Source organism: Cryptotermes secundus, unplaced genomic scaffold (genome assembly GCF_002891405.2).
Source record: "Cryptotermes secundus unplaced genomic scaffold, Csec_1.0 scaffold1009, whole genome shotgun sequence".
Lineage (NCBI taxonomy): Eukaryota > Metazoa > Arthropoda > Insecta > Blattodea > Kalotermitidae > Cryptotermes > Cryptotermes secundus.
In genome coordinates, this window is record NW_019744133.1 from 1,164,126 (window position 1) to 1,185,875 (window position 21,750).

General features: G+C 43.4%; 1 protein-coding gene across 2 annotated transcripts in view; it reads right to left on the reverse strand.

The window, feature by feature from the left end:
• Positions 1-21,750, reverse strand: part of LOC111874568 (neuroligin-2) — a 169,162-nt gene that overhangs the window by 15,927 nt on the left and 131,485 nt on the right. For both annotated transcript variants that reach the window (XM_023870174.2, XM_033755506.1), the window contains exon 6: positions 19,974-20,092. In XM_023870174.2, the coding sequence (XP_023725942.1) occupies positions 19,974-20,092 (119 nt within the window). The remainder of the gene's footprint in view (positions 1-19,973; positions 20,093-21,750) is intronic.

Genomic DNA, 21,750 nt, shown 5'->3' on the forward strand with positions numbered 1-21,750 from the left:
ACTGACTGACTGAATGTCAGTCGCAATGTGACTTGGACCTGGAGACAAGTCGTAAAGTAACTCTGACTCTGAGACCAGTCCGCACTGGTCCGCGACTTGCACACGGCTTTCAACTTTCCGTATGTATACGATTATATAACAGAATTGTGCAGGCGACAAGCAGAAGTCATACAAAACCATGATAATGAACATGTTCGCGGTATAGGACAAGGTGAAGCCAGACACAGAAAATATAAGAGGCTTAAACTTGGCGGTGGTCAAGCTTACGACCTTTCAAATGATTAAGTTTTCGTTGTAGCATAAGATATGTAAGATAGGCATGATCTGCTCTGTAAAGCCTGTACTGACAGAGGGCTTGTGTGTAGTGCAAAAGGAAGAATTTCCAGTAACACGCTATACACGCGAAGTGTGCATACACACGTGTATGTGCGAAATACTCGTATACGAGTGGGAGCCCCACAAAAACAAGATTTTAAAATGGTAATAGATATCTCGACACCAAGACTTACTGACTGACCGTCAGTCGCAATGTGACTTTGACTTGAGTCTCTAGAGTCGGAAGCAGAAGATGTTCGAGAAAACATGGCAAGAAAGGAATTAGGCTGTTTAAAGAAGACTTTATGTGTGTTGCAGTGACAGTGAGACTGTTATATAAATCCGTTGCCAGGATACGACTAGTGGAGGGTGAGAGCACTAGTGTGTGTGTGTGTGTGTGTGTAACGGTGGACTGTAAAGTGTGTAGATCAGCTATAGCGCTGTAATTGCCTGTAGTTTCGAGTGGTGTCTACAGTCACGCAACCCTAACACGTGATATTGTAACGACGTATAATATTGCAGAATTTTACCGATGTTTCGGCAGAAGGTGTAGCCTTCATCTTCAGGTTCGACGAGTGAGGCAAACAAGAACCCAGCAATAAGCAGACGTAGGTAGATTTCAACCGAAATGTATGGCGTTACAACCATAATATCGCATGTGAGTGTGACTCTCGACGGGGGTTTGGCCTAGATATTGGATTTGTTGACGACTTTTAACACGAGACTCGTGACTACACTTAATTATAGCACCATCGCTGATTTTCACGCTTTACAGTTCACTAGAGCACACACTAAGTATTTTCCAACCTGCAGTGTCTTCACTAGTAGCTGCCTGATAACGGTCCCTAACAATGGCTATTCTTCTGTTTCCGTGCTCAAGTCCTCAAGTACCATATATCTTCCTGGGGGCAAAGGGTGGCCGGCGCGTAAGGCTGACAACCTCACCGCCATCTATGAGCGGACTGTCTAGAAAATGTGGAAGTCTCGACGTCTCACAACACTACGAGCATCCACGGCCTGTTACAGGGATACCTTTACCTTTTACAGATTTCTTGTAAAATGAGCTGTGTCTGAGGAAATTCATTAAGTTACTAGCATATTCGTATGAGTTATACAGGGCGTTTCACGGCTTTAGGGCATAACTGCAGGAGGTGATTTCCTATGTCTTTGTGATCAAAAAAGTTCATATAAACACGTGTCCGATTTTGGACGGTTACGGAGTTATGACCGTTTTAAACTCAGAATAGAAGGTAACGATTACTGACAATAAACGGAACAAAGTAATAAACCAGCATAATACATGATACATTTAAAGTATGACTGTAAAGTTAACTTCGTGAAATTACCTTTAATTTGAATTGATTGGTGCTTAAAGCTGATTTTCGAAAATGCCACCGCCGGCCGCAACACAGGCTGCCGACCGGTTGTGAACCGTGCGGGCAGCACGTAGCAGCTTCAGTTTTCTGTTTCTTATGTGGTCAGCGGCGTCCAGAATGCGACCGAGCAAAGCACCTCGCGTTGCCACCTTCACATTGTAAACCAGTTCTTTCTTCCATCCCCACACACGATAATCCAGCAGGCTTAAGTCTCGGAGACTTGGCTGGCAATTCTTCGCGTACTTGTATGTGGACTGCGGTGTACCATGTGAACAATGCCTTCTTCATTGAAGCCTTCATTAACACCACGCTCGGCTGCAATACGAACACCGGGAAGCCTACCGGTATACCAGAATGCCTGGTAAACTCCAGTAAACACTCTCCGGTTCGGTATTCTACTATTCGGAAACCGTTGCTGATATTCAGCTACGGCAAGAACTGAGTTACCGTCACAAAACCCGCACACATAAATCATATCTGCATACTCCTCAAATGAAAATGTAAATGGCATCGTGAACGTAACAGACGCACCGAGATGAGAACTGTTCTGAACACCAGTAGCCGCCACACTAGCCGTGGCCGGACATACCAACCCACCACGCCTTAGGTACCTCTCAAGTGTCGAGATAACGAGAACGCTCTGTCTGTAGCTGGCTAAAAATAGCGCCCTGCCAGATGACAGGCGCGGTTCACACGAGGGCGTGTACGGGAATGAAAAAGGGGTCATAACTCAGTAAACCGTCCAAAATTGGACACATGTTTATATGAACTTTTTTGATCAAAAAAGACCTAGGAAATCCCCTCCTGCAGTTATGCCCTAATGTCGTGAAACACTCTGTATGTGACCAATGCAGTAAATATCGCCAGACACATTTCAGTGCAGCTAACAATACAAAATTAAATTGAAATATTTTACACGAAACAGTGGACAGAAAGGCGGATGGCTCAGTCTTCCTATACCGGTACTGCCTTCATTTTAGATACGGTTCAAATACAGGTATAGCACATGAACAGGAATTACAGCAGCGGAAACTTACAGGACAATTTAGTATTAAACGGCTAATCTGCAGGATTTTGTTCCGAAACCGGGAAGTTGCGACTGAAGCTGCTGCGACACGTGTACAGACTTCCAAGTGATCAGCGCTCTAACTCAAAATTATAAATTTCCTTACAGACACGTGCATCAGTATTCTAGACCCAAAACACAACACTTAACGTGTGTTGTTAACTAACAAAAATCAACTGAACAAGCCAATTACATAAGGTACAGCTGGGACAGCTCAGTCGGTATAGCGACGGGCTACGGGCTGGGGTTCGATCCCCATCAGAGGCAAGTGTCGAGGCGGGCTCTCAGATCCAACGATCTTCCTATCCAATGAATATCGGAGGCTGTTTACCTGGAGGTAAAGCGGCAGGAGCGTGAAGCTGCCCACTCGCCTCGAACTACGACAAAGGTTAAGAATGCGTGTAGTTATACCTACACTCCCTCGTAAGTTTTCATTGTCCGGTGCAACTTCCAAGTTTTCTTAGTCTACTTTTCTTATTTTGCGGGCTTAGGAGTTCATCTTGATGTGTGTCTGGGTGTGAATCCCCCCTATATCATGGCACCTGGGCCCATCTCAACGGCGCATTTAAAAACCCCTCTCATCAGTAATAGCAACATCTCGAACTGTTGAGGTAATAATCTTTATATTATTTGAATGCCTGAACCAATCGTCATAAAACGATGTACCTAGTACGTATATTGTGACGTGTATACCCATTGGTAGAAGACGACCCGGTAAACACATTCCCGCGAAGCGTACGCTCAACAATAGGACGTCTATTGATAGGCAACGAAGCTGTAAACACTCTTTCGCAACAACAGAGGAAGCTGTGTCTTCTATGTGTCCGCCTCCAGGCTACATAACGAGGATCTCATGCAGCTACAATGGGAACTGGGTCGAGTTCTGGAGACGACAGTCGAAGGGGACTGAGAAGAAATTGCAAGAAAGAATTTAGTGGTGCAAGGAGACTTCATAGTACGCTGCAGTTAGAGTGAGACTGCTATAAACCCGTTGCCAGGAGACGACTAGTGAGGACTGAGAACTCTAGTGCGTGAGCAACGGTTAACTGGAAAGTGTGTAGAATAGCAATAGCGCTGTAACTGCACGTAGTCTTGAACTGTGTGAATGTATAAGGTGCAATAAATCCAATCATCCAACCAAAACCCCGTCTATAGTCACTGATACACGTGACAATATCATGCCATCTGAGGCCATCTAAACTACGTGGTTTCTTCAATCCCTCCTATCAGTAGTGCCAACATTGCAGCATATCAAATTGTCATTGGGTAAAAAAAGTAACGGTATCCCTGTAACACGCCGTGGAGGCACATAGGGCTGTGAGATGTTGAGGTTCCCACATTTTCTAGAAAATTGGCTCATAGATGGGGGTAAGGTTGTGAGCTTTACGCGTCGGTCGCCCTTTACCCCCAAGAATATTATCTTTAATAGTATCTGAATTCATGAACCTAACAGCATAAGACATCGTACGTATATTACGTTAACTAAGGTCATCAGAACTGCAAACTTCATAAATCCCTCCAATACCAACATTGCAGCCTCTAAAATTGTCAATAATATTACTTGAATGGTGGAACTAACCCTCAAGAAACCTGGTATTGTGGCGTGTAAACCTGGTTTTAGGAAACTACTGCGAAATAAGCAGCTATGCAACAGCTGCTGTTACGTCATTACTCTGTAAACAACGCTGTTGATAGGCAATGGGCATTCCAACAGACGCGAACGCAACAGAGGTACGATGTTTTCTATGCGGTCCGTGCCTAGATGTTATAAGCAGGACAATTAGTGATTGGATCTAGCATGTAAAACGGCACTCAATTGGGTCGCCAAAACCATCAGACGAATGACCCGTAGAAAGGCACTAGAACTGTGGGAAACAAAAACAGGGAACTGTGAGATCACACCCAAGCTCTGTGGCATCTCGCGAAATCGCTTATGAACAGGGATGGACCAAAGGCAAGAACCGCTGTTCACGGACCTTCAGAACAACATATGACCATGATGAGAAAGCCAACGTGATAGCGGATTGTTTAGAAAACCAGTTCACATCTCATGACCTGTGTGACGAAAGCCATGTGCGACAGGTAGAGACTACAGTCCAAGCTCTGTTTACATCTGTAGACCGCACCCCGTTGGGGAAAGCAAGTCCTTGTGACATACATAAATTAGAAAATTCAGCAAAACTGCGAAAGGCTTGTGGACTGGATGGTATTCCAAACGAATGTCTTATGCACCTTCCAAGAACACCACTGGTATAGCTGACATATTTATTTAAACACTGCCTTCGGCTGCTCCGTTTTCCAAAGCCTTGGAAGGAAGCAAAGTTTATAACGTTACCGAAACCCGGTAAGGACCCAAAAGTACCTCAAAATTTTCGTCCGACTAGCCTCTTGTTTAGAACAGGCAAACTATTCGAGAAAGTTATTCTGGAAATAGACCAAAGGCACATTGATGAAAGAGGCCTGCTTAATTGAAGCCTGTTTGGTTTCCGTGCCCATCACAGCTCGACACTTCAATGTATGAGGCTTACAGACCAAGTAAACTTAAATTTCAACAATAACATGTCTACGGCTGCTGTATTCTTGGATACTGAAAAAGCCTTTGATACAACATGGCACATTGGCTTGCTATATAAATTATCTGAATTACAATTTTCGATCAGTCTAACCAATCTTACTGGCTCTTTTCTTTCTCCGAGAAAGTTCAGAGTTTCAGTCGAAGGTGAAATGTCTATGCCAAGGGATATACAAGCAGCGGTGCTACAATATTGTCATGTCCCCCAAATTGTACAGCTTATACGTAAACGATACGCCCCAAACATCTGGTGTCCATCTAGGTCTTTTTGCTGATGACGCCTGTGTATATGCAACACACAGTAAAGAGGGTTATGTTCTCAGGAAGTCGCAGCGAAGTCTCAGTGCTATTGAGACATGGTGTGAGCGCTGGATCATAAAAATCAATGAAGACTCAGGCCAACTATTTTTCTCATAGACTGTAGCCCCCTGAGCCTCATCTTACACCGAATGAACGGAATATCCCCTTCGTCAATCATGTAAAATATCTCGGTGTAATCTTCGGTAAGAGGATTACATGGAGACTGCATATAGAAATGATTGAAGCCAAGGCCTTCAGAACATTTATTAGAATCTACTCCCTATTCAAAAGTGAGCGTCTAATCGCCATCATTTTGCTAGCCCTCTCCTAAGTCACTGAGCAGATAAGTAATGAGTTATGCTTGTCCCGCCTGGGAATCAGCGGCAGGCACCCACATTTTAACATTGCAGAGCCTACAAAACAAGGTTAAAACCGCTTAATCACTTTGTGTTTGTTTCTTTCAAGAATGCATAATTAGAAATGTTAGTTCTTCATTCCAAATCGTCGCAAAATTATTATTATTATGGCTCTAGAGTCTCTTGTTGGGCCTTGGCCGCCTTTTCAGTATCTTGAACCTATACACAGTATGTAGACTCCTTGGACGGGGGATGAGCCCGTCGCAAGGTCGCTATTTGCACACAGGACAATACAAACACAAAGTAAACGTACAGAGATATCCATGCCTTGAGTGGGATTCGAACCACGATCCCAGCGTTCGAGCGAGCGAAGACAGTTCATGCCTGAGACCGCGCGGCAGTTGTGACAGACAGTGGAAAAATAACCCCACAACAATATCACTGCCAGTGTTTGCAGGACGTCTTAAGTAATTTGTTTCCACGAATTATAGAGGAAAGAAATTTTCTTAACAATATCGACCTCTGATCTCGTGGCTTGCAGTTCTCAAGCGAACTATACCGACCGAGTGACCGCCGCTTGTCGGCGAATTTAGTGCCAACCTTTTGCGGAAAGAGGGTGTCACGTGATCAGCGCAACGGTTCTCTGGCAGTTTTGTTCCGTGGCAGTGCTGTTTGTTGTACCGGGAATTCCATAGCAATGAAATATGTCAAGAAACGTGCACTGCACTTCTCTGTGGATTAGAAGAGCCCAGACAATATTTACAAATCTAATTACAGTTCATATCAATTAAATAAATTTACGGAATAGAAAGTAGGTTTACGCATCCGTGTTTGCTTGTGCCAGGGATGTGGTTTCTGGATTCATTAACTGCTTTTGTGGGAACCTTCTCTGTCTCCGTCTGTCTGTCTACCCGCATAGCGTGTTTGTGTCTGGCCACTATGCTTCTTGGTTTGGTATACAGAACAAACCACGATTAATAAATGTTTATATCTGCATTACAAACAAGAAGTTCTGCGAAGAACGAATCCCCTACTTTCCTTTGATGCGACATGTACCTCATAGAAAACGATAAAATTAACTGAATACAGAGACATAAGGCACACTGCAATGTGAACTCATAAGCCTCCTAACAAAAATTGTCGGGGACGCACTAGAGAGACAGCAAGGTGATCTCATAAGCCTCCTTTTATTGTTTCAAAATAATGAAAGTAGGCTAAACAGTGACCTGTAATAAAGTTAATGTGCATTTTTATTCTTATTAAAATAATGGAGTAGTTCTTCTGAATAGAGGCCAGGCTACAGGCTGGACGATGAAGGAATCGGGGGTTGATTTCCGACAGCGTCCAGACCCGTTCTGGGGCCCACCTGATCTCTTTTCCTAAAGGTTGTTATTTAAAGACGACGTCACGATGCAAGGATGTTTAATGGTGTAGCAGATTGCAGGAATGGGAAATGCCAGGGGCAACATGCTCCGGTGGGAAGCCGGAAACTAACCGCCTGAGCTATGGCCACAGCCTCCACCGAGTGCCATTTTGTCCGCCACAAATCCCACATGATGTGATCTGCGATTGAACCTGGGCTGTGGGGGTGGGAAGGCTGAGCTACGGCATGACCTCCCCAGCCAGTCTCCTATTGGGGGTAAAGTGGTCTGGACTTGAAGAGACCACTCAACTCCATCTAGTGCAGAGGTCAGGAATGCATGGAGTTATATCTCCACTCTCGTGCGCGTTCTTATGGCGTGTGGTGCATAACCGAGATAACTTTACCTTGAATTAAGTTCAGATTACAGTCAGTTTCCATTTCTTATCAGGGGACTGAATCCATGGAATTGCATCCTTGGGAAGCTAACAGTTGCCCAGAAACTCAATAAATGCTCAAAATTGCACTGAATCGAAATATCATCATTTCCCTAAGTTCGTCACTCGTCCCTATTCTGAGCTAGATGAATCCAATCCACATTCTCCCATCTTAATTCCTTTAAGATACATTTTAAGTCACGTTCACAGCCAACACGACTTGACATAGCGGAGATGCTCCGTTCGAATCTCGACAGGGACATAGACTGTTCGTGGAATTCCTCAGTCACTAAAGGCGAATTCCGGGGTACTATTTTAATTAGGCCGCAATCTCTTCCTTCCAAATCCTCTGTAAATCAGCCTTCACCTATCAACGTACTACTTGATGCCAATATTCCAGCTGCCGACGGCGTCTAGAACACTCACACCTCAAGACCGAACACAACTCCAAATCGGGTACTGTGAAGAAAAGTTGGGCGTGTAATTAATTTACAGTGTCATAAAATTTTATAAAATGAAGAAAGTCAGTCTTACATTTCCCCCTAGCAAAACATTTTAATCTACAATGTAATGCTGTGAATGTAGTGCCGTATCTTATGATACGGACTGTACCTGTTTCCTTTGTTGCGCCCTTCAACACATCAGATCCCGGGTGACAAAATATTTCATATTAGGGTCAAGATGCAAAGCACAACGCACCACGTCACCGCAACATATGATTACTGCCTCACACTACAGGCTGTACTATTTAGACAAATTGCATTTTTAATCCTATTTATTTAGTTCCCATGAGATTAACTCCGATTGACCGTTACAACTGACATAACCCTCAGCCCAGCTTATCAGCAACATCTATGCAAATTCAATTTGCCTGTACCCATACTCTTAAGTAGTGTGGGTGACTATAAACGGGGTTTGGATTGGTGAGTCCATTTACTGACCAGTGACAGGCCGTACTACAACTCTAACACTATTGCTTCTTCCACACTTTACAGTTCACTGTTACAAACAGACTAGTGTACTCAGTCTATTACAGTCTCCACTAGCCGTTTCTTGGCAACGGCCGATGTTTACAGAGTGACACTTAGTAATAGGTCTATGTACCACAATATGAAGTATGGGAAAGAGGTGTTAAAAAGCAACACGTGTCTACGGGGTCAGCTTAAATGTCTACCTGTGGCCATTCCTTTGTTTTGAAAACAACCTTTAGCCTACTTGAATTCTACCAGCCATATACAGAGTGTTACGTCAGCTCTGGGATAATCTGCACTTCGAATGCAGAGCTGTAGCCGTTTGTACGTAACTCTGTTTCTTTGCACTGAAACGAAGGAATTTATTTCTACATTTCCCCTCAACAATCTGAGCTCGCTGCAGAGGAGACGCCATTTTCCTTTAAGCGACTGTAACGCCACACAAGATACAGTGGCAATTTCGAAATCAACTAAAGAAATTCTTTGAGTTTCTCTTCACAAAGCCATAACTGTATACTTCCAGATGTTTTGGTTTCTCATTTTGATGGCTTATTCTTCGATCCTGAAGAAGGAAGAGACATAATCTTCTGAAACGTAAGTTGATTTTCAACGGACTGCATGGCATTATATCCCACAAGACAGAATTCTCCATCACTCTTTACGTTGGTTATTTAACGACGCTGTGGGAATCGATGACATGAAGATTAATGAAAGTGTAGCAGTTGGAATAATAATAGGAAGGGGAAACAGAAATACTCGGAGAACAACTGGCAACAATGTCAATTTGTCCACCTAAAATCCCACATGACAAACTGGACTCGAACCCGGAAGGCCATTATAGGAAGCCTGAGCTATGGTATGACTTGCAGCCATTGTTCTTTACCAGACTTTACACAACAGTTGAATTATATTATTATGCCAAAGGTTTTAATGTCATATTTATCGTAAAAATAGTTACCATTTCGGGCGAAAGAGGGGTGGAGGACGAGGACACAAGTCAGACATCTCCCTCTTGGGACATGGGAGGGGGGGGGGAAATTAAAATTGTAACGGAGGAGAAAATACACCAAAAATTAAAACGATTATAAGACAGCAGATTGTCTTATTCTGAACACACAGACGTCTAATTAGCTTGATACAGAACTTTCGGTCTAAATGTTTGTGCGTAAGCAAAATTTCTAACTGCCAAAGACAAAGTTGCCCCTGTGCATAACTAATTAAGCACAACACCATGAAGATGTATGGGGGAGTGGACGTATAGCTCTATCATTCTTGATCTCCACATTAATAAAAATGTGTGGTCAGCTTCGCGTCCCGGCCGCTTTACTCCACGGAAAGAGCCGCCAATACCCACTGGACAGGAGGCTCTGTGGGCCCCGGAACCGATCTGGAAGACGTGAAGAAGAAAAAGTATGGCCATACCAGGGCTCGAACTACATCCCGTCGACCGCCGAGCCCGTAGCCAGTCATTACACCGACTGCGCTATCCTGGCTCCCATTTCAAGCTGCCATCTCTAGGAAAACGAACTCTGACGGTGGCCATGGTTACCCAGGTTACAGCAGCCTACTCTTACAATAACGAACACACCTGTATCTGGAAATTCCAGTTACATGTGAGCGAGTATCAAATTACTGTCGTAATCCTAGGCGTTTTTGACGAACCATTTTGTAGGCAGCATTTCGATTCGAGTTAAATTGACGTCTTTCCACTTCGAGATGAAACCTGTAAGGGTATTAAATATCCCACCTCCTCCGAGATTTCGCCCTTCAAGTCGGCTTCCGTTTCATTTGGATTCTTATGAAACAGCAGAGTACACGGTTACCAAAATACGTGGATAGAAAAGTAAATTTACCCAGACTTCCCTTCCTTTCTCGTGCAGTTATCACAAAGACCACGTCATGTGGAGAGATATTGAAACTCAACCAGCAAAATGACGTACGCAGTAACATTTTTGCCTTGTGTTCGGGAGGCACCTGGTTTGAATTTCGGCGGGAACACTGAGTATCCCGAGGTTATTTGAGGTTTTCTTTAGTCTTTTCGCGAAAATGGTGGCGTAGAAAATTAGGTCACGACCACTTCTTCTTAGCACTTTTCAATTCATTATTCACCTATATTCCATGCTACACAGTGTCCCAAGAGGAAAGGTCAATATTCTGGGAGGTCATAGTACATTTAAAGAAGTATGGATGGCGGCAAGGTCGTCAGCCCTACGCGCCGGCCGCCCTTTACCTCCAAGAATATTCCAAGAATATCCGGTACTTATTTCTGTTAGAGGCTGAGTCCACCCCAGGGCCACAGTGCGGCTGGAAGGATTAGGTCAATTGAAAAAAATCCAATGACCTCATCGGGGCTTGAACCCGCGACCTTCCGGCTTGTAGCATAGTGCCTCAACCAACCACGCTACCGCGTGCCCCATATAAAACACACAGAAATTATAATTTTGTCTTCAGCGTCGTGCGGCTATCTTATAAGATATAACTGTAGGCTGGATATAACTGGCGATCAAAGAAAGGGGACTTAGATGGGCGGGATATACAGCACGAATGGGAAAGAAAAGACAGGCTAACAATTCTAGGAGGATAATACAATGGATATTAAAGAAATATGACGGCGTGTTGTGGAACCAGTATTGCCTGCCAAGCCTGTTTATCTCGCTTGGCTTGCTCTTTGAACCTGAAGATGGAGGCGATGCGTTTCTTAGAAATGTCCGTGAACTTTTACCGAATTATGTGGCCTTACAACCTAGACAATCAGACTCTTTACAGATATGAATTCTTGGGCTCTATAACAGGTGGAGAATACCTCCACCGTATCCCTGCGAGTCCCAGGAGACAGAAAGGGAACCCAGTGCTCGGGGGTGTAACTGCTCTACCCTGTCACCTGGTATCCAAGTTGGGGGTTGGACGCAAAGCTGACGTCCTTGTTCTGTAAAAAATTTCTCACGAAATCCAAGGGAGTGAAACCCCAATACAATCTGACAGGATCTTCTAAGGAAGGCTATAGCTCAAAAGGGGGCTGTCTTGCCAACGTTACTGATTGACTGAAAGTGTTTCATGGCTTTATGAAGCCTCTTATAGAGACAAAGTGTAAATATTCTTTACGTTCAACAGAACGTATTTAAGATTGTGACCTTCTGTACTGTGAGACCATACTGTCACGTATCCGGGGTCCCGTGACTAATAATAACGGGTTCTGGATTGTATGCCTGGGTTTATTGGCACTTCTTTACAACTACACCCAATTATAACAATTCACAATCGATGACGGTCTCAGCCTCACTCCATTCCTTACTGGACCACGAGTGTCTTCTCTTCTACTGTGACGAATGACGAAGAATCCTTGCTCACTCCCACAAACCTGAGTCTGAGTCTTACGTCACGACCGAGGGTCAGTCGCCCAGTCTGTCTTGGAATGATGCACCCATCTAGGGCTTTGGACCAGACTTTTGTTGCTGTCAGACAGATGGGGGTTTCTTGACGTGGGGCGCTCTCTCTGACGATAGGGCGGGTCTGTCGCTTACATTTGCTTCTGGTCCTCGCCAGCGCAGTCATTCTCGAATCCGAGTCCCGTGAGACTAGCGACCATATTTTACTGTCTCAGATTCGAGATTACCTTTTTGTCGCCTCCTACGACTCGCAGAGCTACGGTGGAGGTATTCTACGCCGCCTCCACATGGGATAGCCCAAATGACCGAACTCTCATGACTGAATTCACTGCCAGGAGACTCGAACATAAATCACCATCTTAAACGGTTCCTCTGTTATTCCGTTTTAGTCGTTGCCACGGGAATGCGCTTACCGAACCGTTGGCTAGCAAAGGACTTCCGCTCTGTAAGATTTGAGGCTTTCACGGCGGTGACTATGAAGAAAGCAGTCTTCTGGGATTTGGCACCGTGTATATGTGGTGTTAACCGACGTTTCGGAGGAACATTCTGCCCTTATCTTAAACCCTATAGATTCAGGCGGTCTTATTTCTTCGAAACATCGTATCCGCCTATAACATGAAACAACGCAAAAGGGAACAGCTTTAAAATGAACATAGCAGTGAAAATCTCTTTCAGAATAGAAATATATCGAGGTTGTGAATAAATATATAGGATGTTCAAGAGAGAGTGCACACAATTTATTTTCTTTGTCGAGAATATAAACAGAGTTGGGAGAACACAGTTTTCACCACACGAAACAGCTAGTCATAAAGTTTATATCTTCCCCACCTTTCTCCATTTCACTGCACTTCGACCTGAGCTCGCAAAATGTACATCCCATATTAAAATTGCCCTAAAAGAGATGCCACACATTTGAAGCGTGATTCCTGCAAAACAATGGACGACGCATCCCGTCCGTATAAATTGGACAGTTCCGCTGCCACGCGGTGAAACCCGCACTCTTCTGTGTCTGTTCATGTTCTCAGTAAAAAGGTTCAAAATGTGTTCGTTCATTCTAGGGAATTCTGCATATTATTTTATGTTTTTAATAAACATACTAAATCAAAAAAGTATTTCTTCGGCACAAAAACCGATGTGAAAATTATTATAACTTTTACAATAATAATATTAGAGGCACGGGGTAGTGCAGTTGGTTGAGGCACTGTGCTACAAGCCGGAAGGTTGCGGGTTCGATTCCCGATGAGGTAAATGGATTTTACATTTAACCTAATCCTTCCCAGCCGCACTATGGCCCTGGGATCGACTCAACCTCTAGGAGAAATGAGTACAAGGAATCTTCCTGCAGATAAAGGCCGGCCGGCGCGAAAGGCTGACCTCACCGCCATCTGTGAGCCGACTGTCTAGAAAATGTGGGAGCCTCGAAGTCTCACAACCCTATGGGTCTCCACGGCCTGTTAGAGGGATAACTTTACCTTCTATTATTGCTATTCACACCCTAACATCTCCGTGTGCCCTCATTATACAACACTACATGTTTCGGCCTAACTGGCCTTCATCAGGTGTATAGGATGTTGGGCTAATGGAACCTGCTGAGCTGTTGTGACGCTGTTCTGTTCTTCCTTTTGATGTGAAATGCTTCTAAAATATTTTATTTTAGATTATTGTGCCACTGTTACTTTATTTGTATGTAGCTGTCTCGTGTACCTGTAATGTGTAATGGGTTATACGAGTATTGGTTTATATTGTAACGCGTATTGCTAGGCAACGGCGTGATAAACAACTCTGGACATTTTTCGTCAAGTTTTTATTCAAAACACAAAATGTTTCGGACACTGAATTCTGTCTCCGTCTTCAGGTGGAACCTACTCAGTGGGGCACAATGGACATTTTGAGTATGTTCCATTTGAAGACGGAGACAGAATTCAGTGTCCGAAACATTTTGTGTTTTAAATAATAGGAAGATTGATAATCTCCAGAAACACTATAATTGTATTAACATTGTCACAATTTTCTATACCTTATTTATAACGTTTGTTTAATCTTGTAATTCAAGCTATAGAATTCAGTACCCAGGGTCTATTATGTTAGCTATTAACGCCGTATTTCTTGACCCGTTAAAATGACCCATTTTGAGTGTATGAAATCGGATGTGTGGGGCTCGCTTCCTCCGTTAATTTCACCGTTGCCTCTATAAGCGAGGCGAGACATAACCCCATGCACTTAGCAAACCTACAGCCTTGCTGTACTGGCTTTTACTCTAAATGCAGGCTAGAAATTACAGATCGACTAAACAAGGGAACTTAAGTGATATCTTTGTGGTTTTAATGCTCTGAAAGCGAAGGGATGGTGGTGGGCTGAGGGACAAGACAGAGGAATAAAAGCAAATTGTTTTACGAGCACGCTAAACTGCGCAAGGCCGTTATGGTTGGAGTAACAGGGAGAATGAGACAGAAGAGAGTAGTGCAGGGGCACACTCAATCTACTACAGGAAAGGGGGTGCGTCATAGACAGCTGGTGACGTAGACCATAATTTTATCGTCAGGAATACTCATCTATAGAATGGCGCACGTATAATGAATTAATCTGGTATATTCATCTCGCGGTCGTTGCATAGTAACGGCTCTACAAGCTACAGTATGTTAAGAGTAGGTATAATTCAATCCCTTTAGTAACGGTTAACGGCACAGACGGCCGGGGAAAATGTATTCGATTCCAGGCACGAGAGTTTCTCTTCTTTACAGCGTTCACACCAGCTCCCACTGAGCCTCCTATCCAATGAATACTGGGGTGTTTATTTGGGGATAAAGCAGCCGAAACGTGAAGCTCATAATTTCGATCTACGGGTCGAGTTTAAGAGTGCGAGGAGATATACCTCCACTCACCGACATATCTTCAAGGCATATTGCTCAAGTAAGCAACAGGGACCAATCTACATCAAGAGGATTACTAGGAGGTTACTAGAGATTGTTGATGAGAATCCAGGAGACATGGTACAGAACACGACAGAAGACAGAAGTGAAGTCTCTATTTTATGTGGTGTAGTTACAGTAACCTTGACTGTTCGTAGTTACGAAATGTTACAGTTAAGAGTTAAGACTGTGACAACTAATTTACGTAGTTCCGCCTGGTGAATATCCAATAAATCGATTCATCTAATCCGGAACCCATTAATTACTTGTCGCGTTATCAGGATTTCTTTTTCCTGCGGCGCTACAGCCCCAATTTGGGCCTTGGCCTACCTCCATGAAACTCTCCGTTTCACTTCGGTTTACTAGATCTTAGATATTCGGCAGGGCTCCTTGGGCGGGTGATCAGTTCGTAGCAAGGCCTCTACCTGTACATAAACACAGAAAAACGCACATACAGACACAAACACTAAACATCCATGCCATGAGTGGGATTCGAACCCACGATCCCGGCTTCCGAGCAAGCGAAGATAGTTCATGCCTTAGATCGCTCGGCTACCGTGACCGACCGCGTTACCAGGATACGTAACAATATTATTACAAATTCCACTTAAATTTTATTTTGTAGCTTAATTAAATTAGAACGGCACTTTCAAAGGAAGAAATTAATAAATGGAATTCGTTTCGTAACTACTGCAGGGATAGCTTTTCTGACTGCACAGACTGGCCAGCCACGGAAGCCGTTAGGAGGTGCCCTCAAGACTACCACTTGCGTTCTCAGTTGCTGCGGTAAGAGGAGACGTACAAGCCATTAAGTTTCGAGGGTAACAGGCAAAATTCCGCTGGCGGACCAACAGGCATTGAACGAGTACTAAAAACGCAACATGTGCATTTTACTAATTAAAAATGAGTCTGGATAGCTCAGTCGGTATAGCGACACGCTACGGTCCGGATTAGATTCCTGGAAATGGGCAAGATTCTCTCCCTCCATAGTGTCCAGACCGGTTCCGGGGCCCACTCAGCCTCCTAGCCAACAGCTACTGGGGGATTCTTTCCTGGCGGGGACTTGAAGCCGACCACTCACCTCCAGCTAGCGACGGCCTGATCCCCCGTCCAAGGAGAACTATCGTCTGTGAAAAATGATTACGGAACTGAATAAGAGGCCAGGGCCGTGAATGTGATGGAAGAGCCAGTGAAAAAAAAAACACAACAATTACATAGGAATCTTCGCCATACATGAAGATCCAGCGATAGCCTCCATGAAACTCCAAGCCACCAACAATAGGATCGTCGACTGGGCGAAGAAATGGAGAATTAAAATAAATCAAAGTAAATCCAAGCATATTACATTCACCCTACGCAATCAAACCTGTCCGGCAGTGCAAATGACCAATGTTGTGTATGTATTTGTGTGTGTGTGTGTGTAAGGGGTGAGCCATAAAATCCGGCCCTCCCACTGTGACCTTCAATGATCTACTGTGCCTCCTCCTCTTGGATTAACACTTTATTAATCCTTCACTTCGAATGAAATGTAGGACTTTATATATGGAGGCGTCATAAAAGTCACTTGGTTCCATGAAGAACTGACCCAGGTGACAAAATCTTAAATACGCTATGGCCTCACAATCACATAGGATATGTGTGGCTGATTCATCTTCTTGTAGGCACCGTTCACAGGTTGGGTCATCTGTCAGTCCCAGTTTGAAAAGGAATGAGCAATGTTGATCTACCCCAGAAAAATTAAGTGAAATACCTGGGCATGCAACTCGATAGAAGACTGACATGGACAAAGTACATCAAAACAAAAAAGAAAACAGCTCAACCAGAAAGCGAAACAAATGCACTGGATACTTGGAAGATCAACACTATCAACTGAAAGCAAACTCTTCCTATACAAAGCAGCACTCAAACCCACATGGGCCTATGGAATTTAGCTATTGGGGCCAGCCTCCAATTCCAACATCAAAATACTCCAGCGCTTTCAATCCAAGACTCTCCAATCTATTCTGAAAGCATTTGGTACATAAACAGCCACAGGATCCAGGAAGATCTACAAATCAACACAGTGCTCAGTGAAATAAAAAGGGGAATAGCAAATATTTAAGGAAATTAGAAAACCACACAAATGCACTAGCAGCGAACCTACCAGACATTAGCGAAACTACACACAGACTGAAAATATACACCGTCCTAACTCTAAAAGACAGACCTGAGTAAAAACCCCAATACAAGAATTAAAATGGTACCTAAGTGAACAAAAAAGTAATTACTTACGCCACTGAACATATCTAATTCACGAGCCAGTACTTATTGAACATATACATTTACTGCAGAGTCTCCAGATTATGTGAAATAAATGTGGAAAGAAAAATTAATAAGGTTGTTGACATAAGATCTGACCCACCGTGGTTCGTAGAGTCAATGGAATTTCTTACGCGTGCGCAATAAGAATACATGACAGAAGAATTAATTAATGAAAACTGAGATAAATTTTAACTAATAATCCTATAAATACGCTTTGATCCGAAAAATAACGGACTTGAAAGTGCGTCAAAACAAACATGATCAAATCAGTGGAAAAACAAAAGTGAAAATTGAAGAGCAGCAAAAATAAACCCATGCATTCGTATTTCGTGATCGTAATTACCACAAGCGAGAATGCTGAACTCATTCAGTCGAATGAATACGATATCTGAGTTGATGAAAACCAAACACATAATTATTACAAATCAATAACGCAAAATCACAATATTCACAACAGAGTTTCGTGAATAAAAAGAACGCCATGTTCTATAAACCCTATGGCAGTTCATTGAATACGTATTTTTCAGTAATTACGCATAGTACAAAAAGAGACATACCCCAACAAACATTTTTAATCGCTTAGTTCGTACTGTTAGCAATGTGAAATAACAATGGGCAATACAACTTAACAGAAGGTGTACCTGTGAGGCCAATCTCATTGTGATCCGTTGGTTCAGTGTACATTATTGCGATCAGTATTTTATTTTCGATAATTCTGTTTATCTGTGAAACAAGGATCTATTCATATATACCTAAACAAGAAGTTCTCGGAAGAACTATTATATATGTAAGATTTGAGGCTTTCACGGCGGTGACTATGAAGAAAGCAGTCTTCTGGGATTTGGCACCGTGTATATGTGGTGTTAACCGACGTTTCGGAGGAACGTATCGCCTCCATCTTCAGGGTAGAAGAAAAAAATATAAGAAATCTGCAGGCGGAGAGACCGTGAGAACCGGTAAAAGCAGACTGTCTGTCACACACAGTCTTCTTATATTTTTTTCTTCTACCCTGAAGATGGAGGCGATACGTTCCTCCGAAACGTCGGTTAACACCACATATACACGGTGCCAAATCCCAGAAGACTGCTTTCTTCAACTATCATATACTTTCTTTTAATACAAGGAACGCATTGAAAACGAAAAAAAGAAATGGGTGGGATATACAGTAAGATAACGCACACGTCTCTGATTTACTTATTATAAAAAAGAAAGGATTTGCAAAAGGTAACGAAACATGAGATACAAGCTCTGAAATTAAGCTGTTCCAGTTTATTATACCAACGAAATGTCGAGAGCTGACATGTTTTATGAATGCGAATTATGCAGTAAGTCACGAATGACAGAGCGGTATTTTGTTCCACAGTATCGTGTCTATTCTGTGATTTACGATAATATTTTGATATGGACATGTGAAGTGTAGCATACCACATAAAGAAGACGATTTGCAATTATTCGTGTGTTTAATTCGTGGGAGATGACGTTAAACGTCGACACAGAAGCATCATTCGATAAGATGGGGAACTGGAAAGGAATACGTGACAACGCAGGGAAAATTAACGGCACGAAAGATTATGCAAGAAATGAGATTTCCTCGTTGAATTCTCATTGGGTGTTAACATTGCTCTGTAATATTAAATATCTGAATCAAGGAGTGCAGATGCAGTTGCAATTATCTGCTTTCAGACGCACTGCAGTTGAGAAAATGGAGACATCTGTGTGTGTGTGAGAGAGAGAGAGGGGGTGGGGGGGAAGCGTGTCCTGTGGTTTGATGAATCCAGTGTGTGAAACGTGTGCAACGATGCTACAAGACGCAACTGTGGCATCCTTTTCGCGTATTTGAATATGCTACATTTAACTGTATCGGTGTGAGTTCGCTTTTGGAGTTCTGGATGGGGTTTTCACTACAGATCGGCATTTTTGTTTATTGATGATATTTTTGAGGGGCGTACTTTTTACACAAATATCAAACAGCTAGATAAAATGACCTGAAACAAAACCAAAAGATTTCTCAAAGCAGAAATAAATATTTATAAAACAACAGATAGTGGACTCACCATGATCTTAACCAAAAGAAAGAAGAGCGTCCCAGTTTAGAGTGCCAAATGTTCGACAATTAAACTGAATATCAACTGTAATAAAAAAGTTACAGCTATCCCTACAACAGGTCGTGTACAAAGTTTAAGTTAAATTAATTTTTTCATTGCAAAGTTAAGATGAGATAAAGGGCATGCGGTAGCGTAGTTGGTTGAGGCATTATGCTACAAGCCGCAAGATCGCAGGTTCGATTGCCTATGAGGTCACTGGATATTTCAATTGACCTAATCCTTCCAGCCACAATATGGCCCTGGGGTCGACTCAGCCTCTAACAGAAATGAATACCAGGAAACTCCCTGCGGTGTAAAGCGCGGCCGGCGCGTAAGGCTGATAACCTCACCGCCGTCTGTGGGTCGATTTTCTAGAATATGTGGGAGCCTCTAAGTCTCAAAACCATATAGGCCTCCAATGCCTGTTACAGGGATAGCTTTTTGTTGCAGCATATGCTATTGAGACACTGATGAAGGTTCAGGAGTTCTTCACGTAATCCTGAGTTTCTAACTGGAGACATACATTAAAATATTACTGACCTAGGTTGAGGTACTTCTTGTGGACGGCCTCGTACGCTGTCCATTCGATGTTTTTGAAGCGATTCCTTTCTTGCCTCACCCCATGCACAAGGTCCGGCTCCTGAGGCTCATTTGGGTTCCTGCACAGCAAATAACTGTCATTACGTCATGGCACAGCTCAGAGTGCTACGGTTTATGGGACATGAACTGTGTCTGGAAAATAAAAGTAACTGCATCCTGGCACTGTTGAAAGTGTCGACACTAGAGGCTACTTCTCATATGTGTTGCATGAAATTGATAATACTAATCACTGAGCACACTCCGTTTTACCTTTACAAATATCTGTATCATTGGGGGGGGGGATCCTACTAAATATCCACAAGTTTTGTTCTGTAATTATTGTAAATTTGAGAAGGACAACACATGACAAATAAGATATTTTCTCATTTTCTTCATATTTAACGAAATACATACACCATATTATTTAGATCTTGAGAATGAGACAGAATTCAACTGATAAATGAAGCCCTAACAGGACAAGATGGACGAAGCATACAGTCCTCAGGCAAGGTTAAGAAATGTATTAAAATGTTATTCGAAAAATCTGAAAAGCAGAAACATCTTGAAAGATGTTACAATATAAAAAAGGAATAGGCAGTAGACTGGGTTAATATGGCTCAGGACAGGGGCCAGTGGCAGGCTCTTCTGAACACTGTAATGAACTTCCAGGCCACATAAAATGGGGAATTTCTTGAGTAGCTTACAGATTATTACATCTCCAGAATGAGTATGCTCCATGAGGTTAGCTGGTTAGTAAGCCCCAGCTTATGCCTCTTTAGGACCATGCAATGCGTTCACATCTCTCATGTATTGACAGGGTCAAGATTGAGGAGTGTCTGGTAAGGACACAGTGGGGTGTCCCACACCATGTGTGAGATAACCGAACTTCTTCAGTGAAGGGCTCTTGGAAACTTGCTAGAGACCTACTGGCCTTGGCCAGGAAACAGAATTGTTAAGTGGCCATCATAATATGGGGCGACACCTCCATACTGCGAACCTCTGGGATGAATACTCCCACAACAAGCTCCGGCTGGGTATAGAATGAATGATCTGATCTGTTGTTGTGGCGGCAGCAGATTTTCAAAGGGTCTTAATCAAACAGGTTTTGGCCCTAGCGCTTACGAGAGGGCTCTTGAAGGGACGACCGGAGGCTCTGCCCCCATGGCAAAACTAAGGACTACGCAAGCCTAGCTTCTTTACAATTGTACGTTGAAGTGTAATGCCCTAGCGGCGCAGGGGGGGAATGGAGGTATCCCTCCCGCTGCTGCCGCCGCTGTAATGCCGTGGTACAGGGGGGCGTGGAGTCAGCCCGCCTCTGTCACCCTGGTAACTCCGCATGTAGGGGCCGTGGAGGTATCCTTCCTCGCCTCCACTAGTTATGTCGTAAACTGGTACTCCTGGTAACGTCGCGCCGCCGGGGGTGTGCAGGTACCCCTCCTTGCCTCCACTGGTTATGCTGTAAGGCGTTAACGCAACCATCCTAGCTTACCCTTAGCTAGGATTTTCCTATATCGGAGTTTCCTTCTGTCATACAAGCTGCCACCATCTATTTTCTGTTCTTTCAATTGTTGGTACTACTCCCTGACAAATATTCGTGCCCCTTCTTGACCACTCCGCATATGGTTTACAGGTAGCCACGTAATCCCTTAATATTACACTTTATCTTCGGATCTTGGGAGGGCGTTACTATCAAGGCTCCCGTACTCTGCCTGTGTGGCAGGAGCCTATCCCTGCCTAT